We start from the raw sequence: 15,609 nt of genomic DNA, 5'->3' as shown, positions 1-15,609 counted from the left end.
CCCCTCCACAGGAGGCTTTATAATATAGTGTATACTGTTGAAACAGATGTAATACAGACATGAAACCGATTTATTTCAATAGATCACGTATCTGAGATAACCGACGGTTTCTTATATGTCCATGTTTCTACCCAGCAGGGTACCTACACATATTTCTTCACATGCTAAACATGGAGACGTTTGTATATTATCATATAGATGATTAAACAAACACGCCAGTATACCCTGAATTCAACAATATGACATTGATAAATACTATCTCTACTATATCCCGTGTAGACTTATGTTGAAGTAACTAGTGATAAAAATAAAGACAATAAGTCTCTTCATTAATTAAACAAAAGTGCTGATCAACTTGGTCAGTTTCTTCAGTCTGTAAAAAGACTAGCTACAACGTAGACCTATATGCACGTGTAGTTAATAAATTAAAAAAACTGTTATGAAACAGACAAACATCTATCTATGATATTAGATATGAAATAAATACATAAAGGTCGGCCTCTGATGAGGGTTTACCTGGGAATACTCCCGAAAGAACCCGAAACATTGCATATTAAATTCTAAAGAATTAAGCAATAAAAAGTACGTAGTGTCAGGTCAGAAATATTGATACCATACCACGATAAGTGGGTTTATGGTCTTTTTATAAAACGTCCAATTAATGCCAATGTGACAATAGCTCCAACCCGTTCCTTCGGTGCGAAGCTATAGATGGAACGGCGGACCAGTTTATGCAAATGGTGGGTAATTTAAATCTGGATCCGATTCCCACGGAGCACAATCCTCCGTGGGAATTGGATCCGGATTTTCCGACCAACCGTTTGCGGTCTTTTTGTAATTGCTCCTCGGGATTCGGATCGGGATATATATATATATATATATATATTTATTTATTCAAGATAAAAGACATGAATTTGACAGACACAAATAAATTAAAATGACATATAGATATAGCACTAGATATGAATAGTTACAAACACTAAAATGATTTACATGTGTACTTAAAATTATAATTTATACAAATAAAATAATGAAAATTGTCATGATATTTTGATAATAGACTAGACTATAATGAGTGAATTATATAGACTAGATTATCACTGCAGCCTAATACCCTAGGATGACCTACAAAAGTTATTGAAACTTATTTCCAGCGAATCCCAGGTGTGAAGGTGCACTTGAAACATATTGAATAGGAAAGATGTGTCCGTAAATTATAACTAACTGGGTTGATCTTTTTATGAGCTTGTTTACATAAATAAAATATGTTTTATAACTCAGATTTAGTTTATCACGATACAATCAAAATTTATAAAAAAATTTATCAAAGTAAGTACATTAAGCTACTTTTAAAGACTTGTCTGTACCAAGTCAATCGTGTACCGCAAATAAAAATTCATTGCAAAATTTAAGTGAGCTTTTTCTTTAATGTTAAATTTATTATTCTTAAAGCATAAATTATATGCATATTAATTACCATAGCGACTGAAATTATTTCTGTATAAATACACTAAAATTATTCAGATGAAGCAAAACTCCAGCTACTGTAGACGAAAGGTAAATTGTCTTCATATATTTTAACATCTAATTTATTAATATTTCTGCATTTCAGTCAGTTTAGTATTCTCTTTTTGCTTAAGTTTTAATTGTAAGGGTTATATGATTTTTTTTAGATTTTATTCACACTAAGGATATTAAAATTAAAGATAATCATAATAATAATTATAAAGAAACGGGGCGAAAGCATTAGAAATTTTTTTTTTTAGAAAAACAGCAAGTTATCTATAAAAATTGTGAAAATTAATTTGAGTAAAACTTTTAATTAAAAAAAGCATAAATCTGATATACAGTAGAAGAAAATATTTGCAAACTCTGGAAAGGTCAATGCAAAGCATATACACTTTTTTTTTGTTGTTGGTTGAATTTGAATTAACTCGACGTGTCCATCTTGAATTAAATTCACCGTACGTGAATGATGGTAATACTTTATATTTATGTCCAGGTGTAAAAATTGGAGTTTTTCAGCGGAGGTAGTTATCTTGTTGACCTGTGTCTTTAGTATACTAGCAACATTCAATTTGAAACCTTTTTTATGTCCCTATATATACATAATAAAGTCTTAAATTATTATAGTGTATTTTACCTAACTGCAAATGTTAAATAAATGAAGTATATATAAGAAGCTATGCGGAATGATCCGTGTAAAAATTATCGGACTACAATAATTATTCATTTGTAAATCTTTTTTGTTGTTGCATACTTAAAGTGGCAATTCCCACATTACATGTACAATAAGAGAGACAGATCTCTAAACTTTATGTACTCAAGAAATGTACGTTTATCTAAATCGCTATTTTTCTTATGTGTAAAATTTATAATTGGTTAAGAAACCTTCTCTTTCGGCATTGAATAGATTTGGGTTTTTTTTCCGGTTTTTTTTTCTCGGATTTTTATATCTATCCGATTTAAGTGTCAATCTTTTTTGATGATTTTTAATGGATGATGTTTTGGGAAAAAAATATTTGAATAATACTAGTAATCTAAATCTTTAGACTGACAAAACAAATGTGAATAAAATCGCAAGAAATGAGAAATATACAGTATTTTTGTTTTAATTTTAGTCTATTGAAAATGTGGAGACAGTTCAGCTTTATGTGGATGGTTCTGATTGGAATCCATGTAGCAAGTATGTTTTAATAAATTAAACGCGATAGAAAATGTTAGCCCTAGGTTTATATATATTCTTGTTTACATTTCAAAAGGTCCACTGATTTGTAATCCCTTTACGTCTATCGACGATGTAAAGGGAGAGACCGTTTTGTCAACTATCATGCTTGAAACATAACAAGAAAACCTCCGTGTTACTAAGTTTTGAACAAGAGCTTATTCTTTGGTGCCGATCTGACATCTAAGATGACCGATATGAGTCAAGATTGGGTTAAAATTCAGAGGTCTTCTTTTGGACAACCCCTCAATCTATTAAAATCAATAAAGATACGAAACATCATTTAAAGGTACTATTGGAGTGTTGTTTCCAATGAAAATTTGCTCGCTTAATGTTGGTTTCATGTTTTACATGAATGTTAAGATTTTCTATATATTTTCCAAACTGTTTAATGTAAAAGAGACGATTTTTCGTTCCCTATTGTTAATTTCCCATTCAGTTTGGACGGTGATGTTCCTTTGGTACCATCTTACGGTGTTTATATATCACAACTCGTTCGCTATGCCCGTTTTGGATTTCAATTAACGTAATCGATGTATTACTGGTAAATTATTAAGTCAGGATTTCGTTACCACAAATAACTTAAAACCTTTACTAAATTCGTCCATAGATACAAAGATTTGGTTTTGAAGTTTGGCTGTACCTGTAGAAAACTTATTTCAAACGGGATAGCACATCCTAATTTTTATGGAGATGTTGTTTACCGAGCCCAGAAATATAAGTACGATACGGGTAAACTTATCGATCCTTTAATAGACTTATTCTAAAATGTTACCAATTCAACACTGTAATTCGATCTTTGACCATTGTTTTTATTGGTATGAATATTGATTTTGTTATCAGTAAACTAAAATCAAACTAAATATTATTGTTATATACATATGCACATTCACGGTACTACAATCTATTGATACCTTTATTTTGGCATTGCAAAAGGTCATGTTTTTCTCTGACTGTTAATGACGTCTTTACACTAAATCCATTGGATGTTGGATGAGCACTAACTGATATTTTAGTCTTAGATGCATGATTTTTTTTATTAGTTATATCGATCTGAAGAGTTAAGGATGTAGTTAGGTGAAATTAAAAAAATATTGAATTTAAAATTGATACTACAAGTCAGAAGAGCATTAGTAAGGAACAAAATAAGCTAAAAATAGTGATAGGTTAATTATCCATGTTAATGTTAAATTTTTAAAACAATACAACAGAGACTAATAATATGACTTCAATTTACTATTTTCTGTTCTTGTAATTCATCTCCATAAACTGTCTATACAGAAGGAATCAAAATGTTGAAATAAAGACGTCCGTAGAAATACCACAAATGACAACCTCAATATTACGCACCAGGGACTTGATTGGATAATATAATTGGCAAAAAGGACATGAAATATAAAAGTAGACTATGTTATTATAAATAAATAAATAATTTCAAATTATATAATCATATCTTTAGTAATTACAGTGTTATTAAATGTTTTATCGACACGTGTCACACTCCATTGATTGTCATCTGTGTGTAATCGATTGAAATTCATGTTTCTGACCTGAGTACATCCTTGAGCCCTTTTCAACTGATTTTTACAGTTTGTTCTTATGATGTACTTTTACGCCACTGTCCCTGGTTAGGGGAGGGTTTGGCGCCAGCAAACTAGTTTAACCTCGCCACATTCTGTATGTGCCTGTCCCCAGTCAGAAACCTATAATTCAGTGGTTGTCGTTTGTTGCTGTATCTCATATTTGTTTTTCGTTCATTGTTTTGTACATAAATCAGTCCGTTTTTCTCGTTTGAATTGTTTTACATTTGTCATTTCGGAGCCTTTTATAGCTGACTATGCAGTATGGGTTTTGCTCATTGTTGAAGGCCGTACGATGACCTATAGTTCTAAACTTCTATGTAATTTAGTCTCTGGTGGAGAATTGTCTCAATTGGTATCATACCACTTTTTCTTATTTTCATACTAGATTAAAAAAAGCAGATGATTCCAATATTGTATGGCCGATGGTCAAATAGGCTTATTTAATGTGGATTGCTGATCTGCCACGATAAAGCTGAAAATTTTCCTGGTTAGCCTGACAGTATGACCAACAACAATCAGTACTCAGTTTTTACAATTCAAGTTCAATTACAACATCAGTTGAATGATAGGCTAATGACACTACATGATTCTGACTGGCAAGGTTTTGTTTGTCTTTGAACTTTGTCCGGTGACTCGCCAACAAGAGTTATTTCGACTTCGCCTCGATGCATATTTGGTCATCCCTGTTGAATTTATTCAGTTGGATAGATTTAATCAGGCTCTTCGACGTCTTATGCTTGAAGTATGAACAACATGAGATGTGAGGTATACGTCCATGCATGAGACACCAACCCAACGACAAAAAACAACTCCAATAAACATTTAGAGGGCAACAAACAGTATTCAACAATAGACAGGTGTCCATACAATATTTCAAGCTCTAAATCACCCACAGGCTTTAAATGTTGTAAATAAGTTACTAGTATACAGAAACAAACAAAGATGTGCCAGCAAAACCCAATTTCAAAGTAACGAAAAATAGATAAAAAGTACGGCAACTACTGACAAGGTTTATGGCATGCCGTTTTACTATTTATTCTAACTTCAAGATATCAAACAAACTTTATAAGATATCTCATATAGCTTATAAGATATCTTATATAGTTTATAAGATATCTTATAAAGTATATAAGATATCTTATAAAGTATATAAGATATCTGATAAAGTATATAAGATATCTGATAAAGTTTATAAGATATCTTATAAAAACTAGATTTATAAGATATCTTATTTATCTTATATATTATATGAGATATCTTATGTATTATATGATATATCTTATATATTATATGAGATATCTTGAAGTTAGAATAAATAGTAAAACGGCTTTCCATAAAGGTTCCTAACAGACAGGAACATGTACACGTGGTGTCCGGTTTGATTTGTGTTATTGCGATGCAATCTTATTGACATGTGCCTCGCATATCTCTATTTATTCATGTGTACGTGTATGTCTTATATTGTTTTTGTGTCGATGCTCAATTATCTGTTTTTCTGTCTATTCTTTGAAATATAGATGTACTAATACATCTTATTATTTATTATACAGAAGTCAACTCGTGTGAAGAAGATGAACTAGAATGCGAAAGATCAGAACAATGCTACCCAAAGGGTTATAAATGTGATGGGCATGCAGACTGTTGGGATGGAACTGATGAATGTGGATGTGACGGTTCGTGACACACATTATTTTTGTTGTTTGTTTATTCATTTGTTTAGTTGGTTGTCCTGTTTCCTTCTGTCGTTCTTTTCTATGAAAGAATGCTACTGAAAAAAGAAGAGATGTGATATGATTTGAGAAATAAATCTACTGTACTGTAATAGAATGAGTAAATAAAAGTCTTATTTTTCTATTATCGTATTCAGCTTTATCCAATATCGACGAAATCCGCGAACAAAGTTATAAGCATCTCAAAGAAATTCACCTTTCAGAAGCTAAAGGACTATGGGTAATATCATAGGAACGATACGTCATTGGTTGAATTTCCATTGTTTACGACGTTTTTAACCTATCACAACGTTTTGATGTACGCTTTTGAAAATATCAACCAGAATGCATGATATTCTGAAACGGCAAATTAAGTGCAGTAGATATAATTTCTAAAGATTTAAGTTTCAGTACTGTTGACAATACAAACTGAGAAAGAGTAGCAACCAATAAAAACAATAACAACAGTTTGTGCACATTTTGCCAATATCTTTCTACCGAGCGATAGCGAGGTGTAAAATGTTTACAAATATAATGCATACTTATTTTAAAATGAGCATAGAGCATGGCATGATTGAATTATTTCGATTCTAAAAGGAAAATTTAGAACTATTATCCTTTAAAGCATTCTTATGTCTATCAAGTGGTACACTGTGTTCCGACTTTTAAAATGTGATTTTTGTGTTTTATTACAGGATATGTTTGTCCAGATAACCGACTGAAATGCCCAGATGATGTTTGTGGAACGGAAGATGGTAAATTGTGTGATGGTCATAGGGATTGTCCACGCAACAAAGACGAAGAAGATTGCGATGGTATGAAACTTTATTCTTTTCTTGTTAGTTCGGGTCCTTGTTTGTCTGAACAACTGAACGTTAATGGTCTGGATTACGTAATTATATGATCAAATAACAAAAGGCTCTTCAAACATTGTACTACTCAGGCCTCGCAGATTTATTTCTTTTTATTTTTCTAAAGAAAATGAACAATCGCCGAAAAACCAAATAAGCTATCTGTTTACTTGCAAATAAATGTATCTAATAGTTTAATCGACAAGTTTAAAGATATATTCGTACGTTCATTAGGTCTTTAAAACAATCATCAAATTATCACTAAAATAATAAAGGAAGAAACTAAGCCAGCAATAAAAAATATAAGATAAATACAGACTTCATGACTAAAAGAAAAAAGAAGAAAATAGAGTCATGACAAGTAACAGTTCAACACACACTAAAGATATATCACGAATTTTATTACAAACCGAGGACAAACAAGGGTGCTCCTGAAAGGAATGCAGTTCATCATTTACTAGTGGCACCCTTCGTGGTTCTCATGAAAAGTACAATTCGATTATGTTGCATTTATTGGTGTTATAAACGAGGGAGGTAAGACAGGATTGCGCATGGCAACGACAAAGCGAAAATATTTGTGGTTATCTGTGACACAAATATTCCGACACACTCGAGATATTTTCCGACATACTCGAAGTATTTTCCGACACACTCAATGTATATTCCGACGCACTCGATGTATTTTTAAACACACTCAATGTATATTCCGACACACTCGAGGTAAACTAATACCAAACTTGCAGAACTTTATCTGTTGACACCGGAATCTTTCCTTATCATATCTTTATAGCGCCTTTAACACCTCAAAATTGGGTTCATGTAGTAAACACAGATGTACATACAAACTAAACCTGTTAGAATTCAATATCGCCGAAATCTTCTCGTTTGTATCTCAGCGGCCACAAAGCAAATTGTTTAATTCAACATTTCAATTAGGAGCCCAAAGTTGCAAAAAATCGCTTTTGATGTGTTACACAATATCTTAAAAATATGATATTGGAACAATCATTGCTCAAGAATAATGGCACTTCAAACTTTGTCAGATAGGACAGCTGATTTGAGAATAGTTACATATTGTATATCTCACCAGGAATTAAGGATACTTTTAATCTTATGAAACTTTTACGCAGTCTTATGCTCATTCAAGAACCGGATAAATTGTCATACAGAATACACTTTTACTGATTTTGACAGTCGTGTAATACGCTCCCGACACAGCTGTTTATTTAATCTTCAAAATATGGAAAGCAAATACAAAATAGCGGATGTCACCCTTCCCCCCATTGCCTCTTAGCGGCAGCCATTTCGAAAATTTTAAACAGTGAATGCACATACATGCATGGCTATACATCTTTCAGTAAATTTTCAGAACATTTGGAGCATTTTGAAATTTTTTTACACATTTTTGCTGTTTCCATGGCAACGGCGGCCATTTGGAAATTCCAAAGTCAAATGTCTCATTTATACTTGCCAGTTAACACTTATATTTAGTTTCATGAAGTTTGGAGCATTTTGAAATTTTTGACATTTTTCCTGGTTTCCATGGTAACAGAGACCATTTTCCAAATTTTAATGACAGATGCCACATTGGTACATTGGAGGGAACATACCATCAAAGTTTCAATGGATTTGACCTACCATTGTAAGAGAGGAAATGCTACTTTAAGGTTTTTGGAGAATTTTGACCTTTTTAGCAGCCACATCTTCACATGCCAGTCAACATTACTGTGAAGTTTCATCAAGTTTGGAGCATCTTGAAATTTTTGAAATTTTTGCTGTTGTTTCCATGGCAACATAGTAGTTTCAATGATTGTCAAAATCAGTCAAAACCTGTATATAGTGGACAACTACATTGTATTAAAATTTAAATTTAAAGTCTAAGCATTCTCAAATTTTTCACCAAACTCCAAAATTTTATTTTTTCACCTTTTTTCGGTTTCCATGGTGATGGCAGCCATTTTTTAGTTCCAAAGTTGCACTGCAACTCTAAAGTCAGGGTTCCTTGTTATAGTGAACTATCATTTATATTGGTTCCTTTGGCTCTGAGAAAACTAGACAAAATTAGGTGGAAGAAAAATAATAATAATAATAATAATAATAATAATAATAATAATAATAATAATAATAATAGGGAAAAAGAAACAGAGGAAAAGCAATATGTCACCCGACATTGTCGATCGGGTGACATAATAAAGAGCTGCGCCATAAGCACATGTTACGCCCGTCGCATTTTCAACGAATAAAATTCCATTACTTCTCAATGTCATATCAGAAATTTATAAAAACAAACTAAAAGGAGCTTATTCTGATAAATATAAACCAGTCACCAAAGTTTCAAAACTGCTCAAAGCATTTTTGAGTTATTGTCCGAAAACTGGAAAATCACCCTTTTCTAATGAATAAAATTCCAGAACTCAAAAACGTAAAATCTAAAATTTATAAAAATCGAAAGGAAGCTTACGTCAATAGATATAAACAATTCACCGAAGTTTCATGACAATTGGTAGAAGCTTTTTTGAGTTATTGTCCGACATGTTGACGACGGACGGACACCGGTATACCATAATACGTCCCGTAAACGGGCGTATAAAAACTATAAAAACAAAAATACTGCTGTAGAAGTTCGCTCTGTGCGATTCTGAGCGTCTTTAAGGTCAACATTTAGTAAATGACCCAAAGATGTTAGCAAAGTATAGGGGATTTTTTTTCTTTCTAAATATTCGATTTTAAAGCTTATTCCACGACCCCATTTCTAAACTATTTAATTAATATTGGCCAAGCATTGAAATATGAAAGTTTAAGAACGAACTAAAACGAACAACGTGTGCATCATATCGAAAAAACAGTCTTCTATTTATCAAATGAGCTGACAGAACATTTCATGTTTGGTGGTTTATTATGTTTTCAAATTTTGATCAGAAATCAAATTTTATGTAATTTTTATTTACAGCATGTGTTGACGATGCTTTTCTCTGCGCAGAGGAAAAAAAATGTATCCCTGGTGATTGGCATTGCGATGGATATAATGATTGCAATGGAGAGGATGAAAAGGACTGTACGGGTAATAAAAATCTTAATTTATTATAATAGTATTAATTTGATTTTGCTATCACACACTTTTAGCTGTCAGGTGCGGGCGGTTCTCGGATTTTGACAAAAGGGGGAAACCCCTGGTAAGCTAATTTTGTAAAATGTCTGTATGCATTTTCCTCTTGGCAATTGTAGACTGGTTCTAATTGGACAAAATGGGCTTCTGTTAAATAACACTTTTGAACAGCTCTCTCTCTAACAAATATAATGGCATTGTTTATAACAAAGTTCCCATCGAACTTCTGTTGACAGTTGTCAAACAGGGTTAAACAACACCCTATCAATGAACGCTCACAGTAATTAAGATCGAGCATTTACTGTATTGTACGTAAAATGTAGTCATAAGTACAGTGTTCGATGTTAGAATGTAAGACAGCATAATTTTCATATCATGAGGTTAAGTGCTTTACATAGCATTTCGGTACCTAAGAAATGAAGTAAACATTTAAGCCGCGTTTCAAAATATAAATTAGCGAATCAGTGCACGTGATATTTATCCCAAAAATACAAGACGCAATGATTAAACAACACTAATAATTTCTATTATTATCAAAAACTCAAATGAGCGAAATTGATAATTTCTATATTACATATTAAGTGTGAAATACAAGTTAATATATTGAATCCCTGCAAAATGAAGAGTGAGTTACAGACTGTAAATCCTTATATTATTAATCGAATATTTTAATAGTTAAAACTTGATCACATGTACATTTGTATTTACTCAGTTTGCACGCCAATACTGTTGTGTTTATAGCTTTTCGTAGGTCAAAAACAGCATATTGCACAGGGCATACAGCATGTTACTAAAAATACACTCTAGAAATCCCCAATTTTACAGTGTTCATGCAATAGTTGTTGATTAATAATATAACAATTATTTCATATTCTACAGAATGTAACGGTGGTGCATTTATGTGTACAGCAGATAGTAAATGTGTTAGGTCGAGCTGGGTATGCGACTCATATCCGGACTGCAGTGACGGCATGGATGACATCGGATGTCCGGATGGTAGGTTTGATATTTCCCTTACAATAGATATCGCTTTCTACGCCTGACTGTTTAGATTTATAAGTTCTACACTCCCTTAGACACTTAACTTCTCTCTATGACAAATGATAGGAATGTGATAATTCCCTTCTGTTTTTAAAATATTGAAAATAGAATATGCAGGTTCATGCAGTTTGCCATATACTCTTTTTCTTATAATTTATTTTACGTGCATGACATCATTAGTGTATAAAACATTATTTATTTATAACATCCTATGTTTTTCTTCTATTTTCGATTATACGCCATAAAAAGCTTAAACATGATTTTAAAATTTTTTTCAATGTGAAAAAAAGCGCTGAAGCGCAACATACACTGCGAGTTACATCGCGCGAAGTCAACACGATTTTCAGATGGACATATGATGTTAAGAGTGGAATATGATGTTTTGTTTAATGTCACTTTGGATAGTTTCAACCCATTGCATCTTTTTTTAGCTATTTATATTTACATACAGTGGAATAAATAAATTTCATGCCATCAAATTTAATTTTGAGGCCAAAAATGGGCAATATTGCCGGCTGTGTTTTTCTCGAGTTTTTATCATTTACTTCATTGATGTTTACAATTTATATGTACCTCTTTGTATTAACATTTGATGGACTTTTTTCTCTTTTAGATGGGTGTGGTAATGATGAATTTGCATGTTTCCTTCCTCCTCCAAGTTACCCGGATTGTGTTTCCAAGGACAAAATAAACGATGGCACTAATGATTGTGGAGACTGCTCTGATGAGGCGTATGATGAATCTTGTGTGCCTGGGGGTATGTTAATGATACACGTTTACTATTTTTTTTCCATATAATTGTGTTTAATTTTGTCAATATAACGGAACTATAAACAGCTGTCATACAAGTGGGAGGTTTAGCTAGCTATAAAACCAGGTTTAACCCACCATTTTTTTTCGGAAAATGCCTGTACCAAGTCAGGAATATGACAGTTGTTTTTCACTCGTTCCGTTGATTAATAACTTTTGATTTCGTCAGTTTGTATGGACTTCCTCTTTATGGATTTACCTTGGAATTAGGTATTTTTATTATACTTTTTCATAAATTATTCTGATAATTATATTGTTTCTGAATAAATTGTTTCGGGTGACTAACAGTTTTGGAAACGTTAGACCAGGACCAGCATTAATATGTTGACAGTTTGATTTCATTTGTGTGGTCTCTTGACCGTGTTTTTATAAGCTATCATGGTGCTATGTCCATAACTATTGTTTTCGGGGACATCAAGTATTTTGACAGGCTAGGCAAATATAACCGTTCTTGACATCAAAGAGTTTGGCAGCCTATGCAAAGATAATAGTTCTTAACATCAATGATTTTGACAGCCTAGGCAAATTTTACCGTTCTTGACATCAAAGATTTTGACAGTCTAGGCAAATATAACCGTTCTTGTTATCAAAGAGTGTGACAATCTAGGCAAATATAACCGTTCTTGAGATCAAAGAGTGTTACAGTCTGGTAAAGGCTATCGTTCTTGACTTTAAATAGTGTGACAGCGTACACAAATATAACCTTTCTTGATGACAAAGATTGTGATGGCTTAGAAAGAAAAACAATTCCAGTAAAACAGAGCGTTATTTGAATCATCAATTGAACGTTGTTTGTTCTACATCTAGTGGTAAATATTTCATGCATATTATAGACGACAGTGTAAATTGAAGCAATCATCATACCTAAATACACATAATCATTGATTGACTATTGTTTGTATTCGCAGTGTGAAATATTTAATGTTAATTTATGTTTTAGTCTGCCTTTTTCTGAAGAAGTCTCTTACATATACCACCTGTTCTATTACTTATGTTTATGTACAAGAATTCAATAATTACGCAACGCAATGTGTGTAGCTCATAATGATATAGACGTAATATTTATGAATCTTACAGATATTAATACATGTACATATATCTCATAAGAGTATCTCTACTGGGGAATTGTAATTATAAGAATTCTATCCTGGACCATATTTTGTTCGTTGTTGTTAGTCATTGTATGTATGTATGTATGTATGTATGTTTGTATGTATGTATGTATGTATGTATGTATGTATGTACGTTATTTCCTCCGTTATGCGAAGCACCCCTCTAGACCTGCGAGGGTATAGTGGAATCCGTGTACACTCTCTACAAGGTAAATGGGGATTTGTCGTTAACTTCTATAAAACCCACCACCACAAACAATCCCCAACCCAACACAAAGGGAGTGTTAGGACACCGGGAAGTATGTTATTATGGTGGAGGAAACCGAATTACCGGGCTCCTCAGCGGAAACGGACAAACCAAAGAGATATCTACAGATTGATCTCATGTCAAAGCTGGGTGCCACTTTGACCAACCGAGGCCCCCAAAGTACCCCTTCTAGTTAAACCTCCGGTCCAGGTACAAGGGCTGTGTGTGAGAGGGTGATACATGTATATTGAAATTTCCAGCGCCCTGAGTCAGGATTGAACCCGGGACCTTCAGTACTGTAGGTAACGGTCTTAACCACTGAGCCACGCACCCATATGTCATTGTTTTTACGTCTGTTTTGTTCGAAGGAGTCCCGCGCTAGTGATTGATGTGGTCTGTCTAGTATATGTGGTGATTCTTGTTAACCTTTTTTAGTATTTCTTATTTATTTTAGGACCACCAGGACCACCAGGACCACCAGGACCACCAGGACCACCGACACCACCTGGAGAACGAAGTTTACTAAAAGCTGGCCGCCGTGGACAAAGAAAGAAGAACGACGAAGATAGAGTGAACACCATAGCCCGCGGCCATAAAAATATTGATGCACATAGGCAAATTCTGAGAAGAGGAAAATCTCATTTGAAGGACAACTTGCGAGAATATCTATTACGCAGTAAGACTGATGATAGACTAGCTAACCGAATACTTGGCCGTAGAGACAGAGAAGAAAGAAGAAGGGACAAGAAGTGAAAATGACTATCTTATCTAGACTTTAATTGCATTTCTTCACATACTGGTCTTTTTTCATTTTTTATGTATTTTTATTATAACATTATTGCATAGATTAGGGCAATATTGTGTATAGTTTATTTAGGATCACATGTCGCTAAACATTAGAAAAACCCGCTCCTTGAACTTTGATCACAGAAAATGTTCCTGTGTTCTAAATCTCAGATTCATTACTTCCTACGCATCACTGTAATGTGTATAACATATTCAACTTTTAGCAATAAATTACATGCAGCAAATATTTTCATGTTCAGGTTAATAATTATCAATACAATAATGGAAGTATATATCTAATTTAAAAAAAAATAAAGAAGGATGTGTCTGACGACACGAATGCCCCACTCAAGCTTTGCAATTTTTCAAGTAAAAAAGGGGCATAATTCTAGAACTGTAAGTGACTCACTGCCAAAATTCAAACTCTGTCTGCGAGTTTAAGTTATTAGCATTGTGTATGAGTTTCATAGAATTAGAAGTTAGAGTGCAGAATCAAACATAGGACGGACGGACGGAAAGACGGACGGTCAAGTGTAAAACTTAAAGCCCCCATTGACTACGGCGGGAGCATAAAAATCATAGCATGCCATAAAATGTCTTAAAAAACAGGATTAACTTCTCGTTGGGATAGTTATTGACAATTTATAGAGTAATATGCAGGATTTACAATCAAGCAGACCATCAACATGAATTGAAAATGGAGCCCCAACATGTCAGTTCAGCTTTAAATTATTGAAAGCATTTTTTCGCACGCTTCAGTGTGATTGTCGGGCTGATTTATATAACTGTATATGTTTGATTTCTTTGCCAGGTTTATTTTAACAATATTACTTTATGGCTTTGTTCTTCGATTCACAGTTATGGCGCGTGATCGTCAGTTTGCAAAGAATTCCGATCAAACCGGTGCTAGGGGCCGTCTTTACTTGCAGTGAGGTCAGAGCTTTTGCTCGTGTTGAAGGCATCACTGTAACTTTGAGATGAAGAACAGCAATAAAATCGTTGTTCCTTTGCTTTTTAATTGTCTTTTTTTTATGCTGTGCGTGTACTGGTTTTGTGTCATGGATGGATATCCCATATTTTTTTCCTAATAATCAGCATACTTTATCAGCTGTACTGAAAGCATATGAATAAAAAGGGAGACGTTGGTTGTAAATCAATGAGACAGAAGCACTACAAACATAAAAAGACATAAATGTCAGGATAAGGTCTTAAATGAATGACTGTCAATACCATATGTCACAAACTTGCATTTTTTTAAAAGAATAATTTTATAAATCGTCCTCTTATTCCCGATTGTGGCATAACTGAATGTGACTTATCATCGATAATTTGTACTTACCATGAGAAATATGAAGATCAACCCCAGATTATGATGGGATTCGTGTTTCTCCGTCTTAGTTTTTATATGTAGTGTATTTTGGACTTATTTGTCTTTTCGTCGGTTGTCGTTTTTGTCTTGGCGTTGAAATATCTCTTCGTCTTGCGAGTTTTGAATGTCCTCTTTGTATCCCCCGCTTAATTTTGTCGAGCTTCCCACATTCATGTCGAAAAAGCGAGCTTTAGCGCTCCTAGATTCCGTCGTTGGCGTCGGCGTCGTCAACATTTAGGTTTAGTCTATGTCGTTTATCTGTGGTTAAAG

General features: G+C 33.4%; 1 protein-coding gene across 1 annotated transcript; it reads left to right on the top strand.

Moving 5' to 3' along the window:
* The first annotated feature begins 1,529 nt into the window (after window positions 1–1,529).
* Window positions 1,530–14,217, top strand: LOC127715242 (sortilin-related receptor-like). The gene is made up of 8 exons (XM_052221265.1): window positions 1,530–1,557; window positions 2,622–2,686; window positions 5,859–5,981; window positions 6,713–6,832; window positions 9,819–9,929; window positions 10,854–10,970; window positions 11,629–11,772; window positions 13,639–14,217. Exons 2-8 carry the CDS (start codon window positions 2,632–2,634, stop codon window positions 13,935–13,937), a joined length of 969 nt encoding a protein of 322 aa, XP_052077225.1. The 5' UTR covers window positions 1,530–1,557; window positions 2,622–2,631; the 3' UTR covers window positions 13,938–14,217.
* Window positions 14,218–15,609: the final 1,392 nt, after the last annotated feature.

This window comes from Mytilus californianus, unplaced genomic scaffold (genome assembly GCF_021869535.1).
Source record: "Mytilus californianus isolate M0D057914Y unplaced genomic scaffold, xbMytCali1.0.p SCAF_9, whole genome shotgun sequence".
NCBI lineage: Eukaryota > Metazoa > Mollusca > Bivalvia > Mytilida > Mytilidae > Mytilus > Mytilus californianus.
Note: the sequence above shows the minus strand (reverse complement) of the source record. Positions and strands in the feature narration are given on the sequence as shown.

Bases quoted from the DNA above. Each gene is read 5' to 3' on its own strand.
- LOC127715242 (XM_052221265.1), top strand. From the start codon at position 2,632: ATGTGGAGACAGTTCAGCTTTATGTGGATGGTTCTGATTGGAATCCAT. The intron at 5,982-6,712 runs GTTCGTGACACA...GTTTTATTACAG, and splicing joins TGATGAATGTGGATGTGACG to GATATGTTTGTCCAGATAAC. The intron at 11,773-13,638 runs GTATGTTAATGA...TATTTATTTTAG, and splicing joins TGAATCTTGTGTGCCTGGGG to GACCACCAGGACCACCAGGA.